The sequence below is a fragment of the Propithecus coquereli genome, unplaced genomic scaffold, assembly GCF_000956105.1.
Source record: "Propithecus coquereli isolate 6110/MARCELLA unplaced genomic scaffold, Pcoq_1.0 Scaffold113, whole genome shotgun sequence".
NCBI classification, from domain to species: Eukaryota; Metazoa; Chordata; class Mammalia; order Primates; family Indriidae; genus Propithecus; species Propithecus coquereli.
In genome coordinates, this window is record NW_012135303.1 from 3865663 (window position 1) to 3872949 (window position 7287).

The window sequence follows — 7287 nt, forward strand, 5'->3', positions numbered from 1 at the left end:
AACACTACCTGATTTCAAACTATACTACAAAGTAATAGTAATTAAAACAGCATGGTGCTGGCCAAAAAAAACATACACATAATCCAATGGAACAGAATAAAGAGCCCAGAAATTAACCCATGTGTGTACAGTCAATCGATTTTTGACAAAGGTGCCAAGAATATACAATGGGAAAAGGATAGTTTCTTCAATAAGTGTGGTGGGAAAACTGGATATCCACATGCAGAGGAAGGAAATTGGACTCTCATCTCACGAGATATACAAAAATAAACTCAAAATGGATCGAAGACTTAAGTGTAAGACCAAAAATTGTAAAACTACTAGAAAGAAAACATAAAGGTGGCCAGGCCCTGTGGCTCACACCTATAATCCTAGCACTCTGGGAAGCCGAGGTGGGAGGATTGCTTGAGGTCAGGAGTTAGAGATAGCCTGAGCAACAGTGAGACTCCTTCTCTACAAAAAATAGAAAAATCAGCTGGATGTGGCGGCGCATGCCTGTAGTCCCAGCTACTCAGGAGGCTGAGGCAGGAGGATCACTTGAGCCCAGGAGTTTGAGGTTGCAGTGATCTATGATGATGCCACTGCACTCTACCTGGGGCAACAGAGTAAGACTTGTCTCTAAATAAATAAATAGCTACATGATATTGATTTGGGCAATGATTTTTCATATTTGACCCCAAAAGCACAGGCAACAAAAGGAAAAATAGACAAATGGGATTATATCAAACTAAAAAGCTTCTAGATAGCAAAGGAAAAAATTAACAATGTGTAGAGACAATGTACAGATTAGGAGAAAATATTTACAAGCCATACATCTGGTAAGGGGTTAATATCCAAAATATATAAGGAGCTCAAACAACTCAATAGCAAGGAAAAAAATCTCATTAAAAAATCGACAAGGGACCCAAATAGACATTTCTCAAAAGAAGACATACAAATGGCCAACAGGTATATGAAAAAATGCTCCACATCACTAATCTTTAGGGAAATGCAAATTAAAACAACATTGAGCTATACCCTCACACCTGTCAGAATGGCTACTATCAAGAAGATGAAAGATACCAAGTGTTGGTGAGGATGTGGAAGAAAGGGAACACTTACACACTGCTGATGGCATTGTAACTTTGTACGGCCATTACTGGAAAACTACATTGCAGGTCCTTAAGAAACTGAAAGTAGAAATACCATTATGATTCCACAGTCCCACTTCTGGGTATTTATCGAAAAGATTTAAAATCAGTTTGTCAAAGAGATGTTTGCACTCCCAAATTCACTGCAGCACTATTTACAATAGCCAAGTTATAGAATTAACCTAAGTGTCCATCAACAACTGAGTGGATAAACAAAATGTGGTATATATACACAGTGGAAGACTATTTGACCTTTAAAAAGAAGGAAATTTTGTCATTTGCAACAACATGGATGGAATTGGAGAACACTATGCTAAGTGAAATTAGCCAGGCACAGAAAGACAAATAACACACGTTCTCACTTATATGTGGAATCTGAAACAAGAGAACCCACAGAAGCAGAGAGTAGAATGGTGGTTAAAGAGGCTGGGGGCTGGGAGGAATGGGGAGATGATGGTGAAAGGGTTCAAAATCTCAGGCAGGAGATATACGGGATTTTTTTAGATCTATTTCACAACGTGGTGAATATAGTTAATAATATTGTACATTTCAAAATTGCTGAAAGTAAATTTCAAATGTATTCACCACAAAAAACATTAAGTGTTTGAGGTGATAATGTTAACTAGGTTGATTTAATTATTCCACATTATGTTCATAAATCATAATATTACCTTTTACGCCATAAATATTAATATATACAGTGATAAACTGTCAATTTTAAATTTAAAAAAAGAAATCCTGGTAGAGAGACAGCACTCCTAGTTGATTGATAGCCTTTTATTTACGGATTCATTCTTTTATTTATGGACTTTATTTTTAAAGCAGTTGTAAATTTGCAGTAAAATTGAGGAGAACATACAGAGATTTCCCATATATCTACCGCTCCTCCACCACACATAGCCTCCCACATTATCAACATCCCCAGCGGAGTGGTACATTTGTTATAATCGATGAACCCACATTGACACCCAAAGTCCATAGTTTATATTAGAGTTCACTCTCAGTGTTGTACATTCAATGGGTTTGGACAAATGTATGAGGACACGTATCCACCATTATAGTGTCATACAGAATAGTTTCATGGCCCTAAAAATCTGCTGTGCTCTGCCTGTTCATCCCCCCCCCAACCCTGGCAAACACTGATCTTTTTACTGTCAGCATAGTTTTGCCTTTTTCAGAATGTCATATAGTTGGAATCCTACAGTATGTAGCCTTTTCAGGCTGACCTCTTTCACTCAGTGGTATGTGTCTAAGGTTCCTTCACGTCTTTTCATGGCTTGATAGCTCATATAGACTTTCACTTTTACACTCATCTTAAACACTGCCAACATCCGCCCCCTGGGATGGAGGCTGAAGAGACCTTGGTTACTAAAATTATTCTAGGTACTAATGCAGCCCGGTTGCCCAAGTGAGCAAACGGCAAAAGTGAGCAAAGACTATGCTGACTGCTAGGGAAGAGTCTGTGGCCCCACTGGCTCTATTCAAAACAGTGATTGTAGAAAAGAGGGGTCTTCTCACCCTCTGGATAGATGCCAGGAGACTGCTTCAGGAAGTGAGGGCTCCACTTCTTGTGTGAGGGCAAAAGCGTAGAGTCAGGGCAGTGTCGCAGGTCAGCCCTGGACTTCTTTTCACTGATGATTGTGGCCTTCTCCTGGGATCCCACAGGGAGCTCAAAGAGGCTCACAAAACGGAGGTCACTGAGTTGGAGAACAAATTCAGAGCAGCCTTGAAGGAGGAGAAGTTGGCCGCCCAAAAGAAGCTAGGTACTGTTGGGACCTGGGAGAATGACCCTGGGTGAAGGGACAAGAGGCTACTGTGTGGGTTTAGGGCCAAGGAACTCCTGTGGCCATGGATGGGCCGTGGAAGCGGAAAAAAGTGACTAAAAATGAAACTGAAAGGGGAAAATCCATGTCTACCAATGTCCTTCCTTTTCCTGGAAGATCTGAACAAAGTTCCTTCATCTTCGTGACTCCCTAATTTCCCCATCTGGGAATTGAAGACAAAGATATCTGCCCCTAACAGTGTGATGAGAGTGTGAGAGTATTTTTTAAAGCATATTTTAAAGTTCTACAAATATAATACTATTTCAATTCAGCAAGTTTCCTCACCTTTAAATGATATTACTTCATTAAATTCTCACTGCCAACTTTGATTTTATCACCTTATAATGCAAAAGGGCTGTAGTGGCCAGATATCTCATTTGTTTATGCTGCCGTTGGAAAGGGCCAAGTGTGTATCCTTCAGAATTCCAGGTGGGTAGACTAATCTCCTCAGAGAAAAGGAGAAATTCTATAACCTTCTTCCTTAATTTTGCCTTAAATATTTTTAAAGATGGTATCTGATTTATACTTTATACTTCACTAATTTTCCAATGTAGTATTTTAATAATCAGTGCAAAATGGAAATGTTTTTTAAAAAAGAAGCAAAGGCATGCTACTAGGTTTTGTTCCTCTTTTTCCACGGATGTTGGTTTACCCCTGGGGATTAGTTCTCAGACGTGATGTGTATCAAAATCCAGCAAATACTGGGCCTCGTCTCCTGATACCCCAATTCAGTGAGTTTAGGGTGGGGTCCAGGCGTTTGCATTTCTAGTAAGTTTTCAGGGTGATTTCTGGGGCACACAAAGGTTTCACTGTCTGGGGGATGAGTTTGAGGTGGAGAAGGTGTGCAGGAGAGCTCACATTGGAATTTGAAAACGTGCAAATAATCATGACCTTGTTGTTGTTTTCCTTTTGTCCAGAGGAGATGGAAAAGGAATATAAGTATTTGAAGAATATGTTTCATATGTATCAGGTGAGACACAGAGCTCCTTGCTGGATCACGAGAGTGAGAGAAGCAAGGCTCGTTCCTGGCTGATAGCTCTGGGATGAATCTAGAGCTCTTGTCCAGAGAATAATGTCCTGACACTCGCAGCATCCTTGGACCTACGTGGCACTAACTGCACCCAGGGAGAAGTGTAAACCCGATGGCTTCTGTGCATGACAAGTCAGTCACCCAGCCCCTAAAGAGGCCTATCAAAAAATACGTTTGTGATTACAAAAGTGATAGCTGCTCGTTGTTTTTTAAAAAATGGAAATACAAAATCAACAACAACGATGACAAAAAGAAAGAAATATCACCACCCAAAGACAACCACTGTTAATATTTGTACTTTGTTAAAACTCTGTGAGTTCAGGGCCAAGGAAATTGATATCACACTGTATAAAAATCCACATACATTTTTGTACCCTCTTGTCATCAAGCATTTCAGAAGCTTTCCCCTCCTTTTTAATGACTAGATATTATCCTAAGGGAATTGCCATTGGGTATTCACTGTTTCCCTTCTACCGGCCATTTGAGTTATTTCCAATTGCTTGCTGTAATGATAATATAACTTTGAACATCTTTGAATCTAGAAGTAGAGTGCTGGGTCAAAAAGAATAAATTATTTTAAAGGCTTTTAATAGATTTGGCCAAATGGCCCTCCACAAAGACTGAATCACTTTGCATCCCCACAGGCAGAGCATGGAGTGCTCTAGCCATCTCAGAACATCTCAGGAAACCCTTCAGTGCCAAGCAAACAAGGATGGTTGGTCACTCTACCAAAGGTTAAACACCACCACTCACAGTTTCACTTTTGAACTGATATCCAAAACTCATTTTTCAAGATACTCCTTGATGCAGTCAGGGAAAACATCACAAATTAGAGCCTAAGAAGTGTGAGTGGTAAATAGAATTGGCCAGGTGTGAATCCTGCTGCTAACCTGAGAAGGAAGGGAGTCAGTATCCTTGGACCCTACTACTAGCATCCAGATCTGGGCCTTCCCCATCCTGGGGTTCTGTGCTCATGAAGGCTGAGCCAACCAACGGGACTGGCATTGGGTCAGACTTATTTAACCTCAGCCACAGAAGGAAGTTAGATTTGCTGAGAAAAAATGGACACTGAAAACATCCCATTGTTTTCTGTGTGTTCAATTTAACTACTAGGCATAGTTTGGTGTGCATCGTTTGCCCTTGACTGTGAGGGTCCCACAAGCTCTCTGCTGGGCGGGGCTGGAATTTACTTCCCACCAGTCACTTGGGAGGGGCACCTCAGGGACAGAAGCTGCCCGGGGCCCAGTGCTGTGCCATGGCCAGTGTGCAGCGCTGGGCGGGGCCCTCCCTGGGCTGAGTCTGCAGCTTCTCCAAGTCTCCTTTGTTTAGGACAATTTTCTTCATGGCACCTTTGTGTCTCCACAGGATAGCATTTATGATGAAATGGAAGATAAATGGTCAAAGCGGAAGGCAGAATGGGAGAAAGATGAGAAGTTGGAGCGGGAAAAGATGCTGCTACAGCAAAGTGAGTACACGAACTTCTAGCTTTTTGATGACAAGTGCATCAAAAAACTGCCATGAAGCTTGGTCTTCACTTGAGGAAAGTATTTATCGCAGGTGACAGGTCACATGCTAGACTCCTGAATGGAAAGTGCCCCGGAGTTTTCAAGAAGGCAAAGTGACAACAAGGGCAGGGTCTTTTTTGAAGTTCAAACACCTGATTTAAGGGGCTCTAAGCCTACACCTTTCCAAAACTCACTGGGTCCAAGTTTGCCCATGATGGGCTGGAACAAATGTTGGAATTGCTATAGGGGTCTACAGACTTTATTGTCTAGATTCAGGGGACCCCAAAGTTCCAAGAGTTTTGGAATTAGAACGTGAAATATTCATTTGTGCGTGGAGGGAAGAACAACACAATCCATTATACCAAGAGCCTCTATACCCTCACATTTCCCAGAAAGGAATGTGTTTGATAAATATTTTTAATAGTCCCAGCACTTAACACAGAGCCTGGATCATATGAAGTGTTCTAGAGGTGCACCTCCCCCTCACTGAGCACCTTCATAAATGGAGAAAAGGAGTGAGGGCTGTGTGGGACTGCCCCAGCTCTCGAAGACTAGATGAGATGAGGCAGGAGCGGGGCCTCTACAGACCAATTCCACATCCTACTCCAACCCCATTCATCTTGTATTTAGTTGATTTTAATAGGTCACTCATTTAAATGCAGATACTCCGTGGGAAAGTTAATCCACATTCTGGTGGGGACTCTGGACCACCAGAGGTAACATGAAGACCCTTAGTTAAGGGTGGGGAACGGGACCTGGAGCTACTCCTGTTTGAGGCTTTACCTAGGAGCCATGTGCAGCAACACTCAGGTCACCTCCCAGATTTCTAGCTACTCATATGACACTTGTCCCATGTTGTCAAAGTCTAAGATGTAACCACTCATTTGGAAGACCAGATGCCAGCTGCTCCCCATGCCACTCAGTCCAGAAGCTTACCCTGTCACCCAGAGATTCCCTGTCCATCCCCAGAATTGCGACACTGAGGAAATCTGTGTTTCCCCTCCCTCCCTCCTGATCTTCTTCTTGTTTGATATTGGGCCTCTGCTGGCAGGTTCCTCTGCCCAGGAAAACAGTTTACGCCTACCTCTATGCCAGGGCTAAGTACAGATGAATTTTATTGCTGGCAAAGTCACATTAGCCAAGAGCTTTATTTTAAGACAAGGATATCCAAGAATGCATAGTGGTTGCTTCCGCAGAGTGAATGCACAAAATAATAGGCAACAGATCCAAAATAAGCTACACACAAAAAACCAGCGATGTTGGTGGTAAATCCCTATGACTAACGTGATTGAGGACAACCACCACGCTCACCTCACACTCAAGCATCGCAGGTGGGTGTCAGAGGCTGGACAGCAGACTGGAAGGACCTTGAGTTTGATCCAGTCTGGCATTGCTTTTATCTTCAGATATTCTGGGTTTCTCTCTGCACCAGTTTTTCCCACATTTACATGTCCATGTGCTTTCCTCTCACCTCCACAGAAAATAAAATGACAAAAAAGTTTGAGTTAGAGTCAGAAGAAGAAAAGAAGAAAATAAACGAATCCTACAGTGCTGTCTTTGAGAACTTCATTCGAGAGAAGGAGGTAACTCAGCCCAAAGCACATCAATGGTTGAATGTGTAGTCCAAGCAGTATATCTGAGTTCCCAGGTGTGCTCTGTAATTAGGTGATCTTTCTGTATTTATGGGAATATTCCTTTTTTCCTAGGTTGCCTGGAAACATATGCAAGTAGACTGACAGTCTTGCTGTCCTTTAGCTAGACATTCTTATCACAGGCTAGGCAGTCTTACCACTGGGTTA

The 7287-nt window shown here is 42.1% G+C and overlaps 1 protein-coding gene across 1 annotated transcript in view; it reads left to right on the plus strand.

Annotated features, from left to right (window-relative positions):
• ALS2CR12 (amyotrophic lateral sclerosis 2 (juvenile) chromosome region, candidate 12) overlaps positions 1–7287 on the plus strand; it is a 32176-nt gene that overhangs the window by 14157 nt on the left and 10732 nt on the right. Inside the window, exons 7-10 of the mRNA XM_012655723.1 lie at positions 2796–2893; positions 3871–3923; positions 5349–5448; positions 6968–7071. Of these exons, the coding sequence (XP_012511177.1) occupies positions 2796–2893; positions 3871–3923; positions 5349–5448; positions 6968–7071 (355 nt within the window). The remainder of the gene's footprint in view (positions 1–2795; positions 2894–3870; positions 3924–5348; positions 5449–6967; positions 7072–7287) is intronic.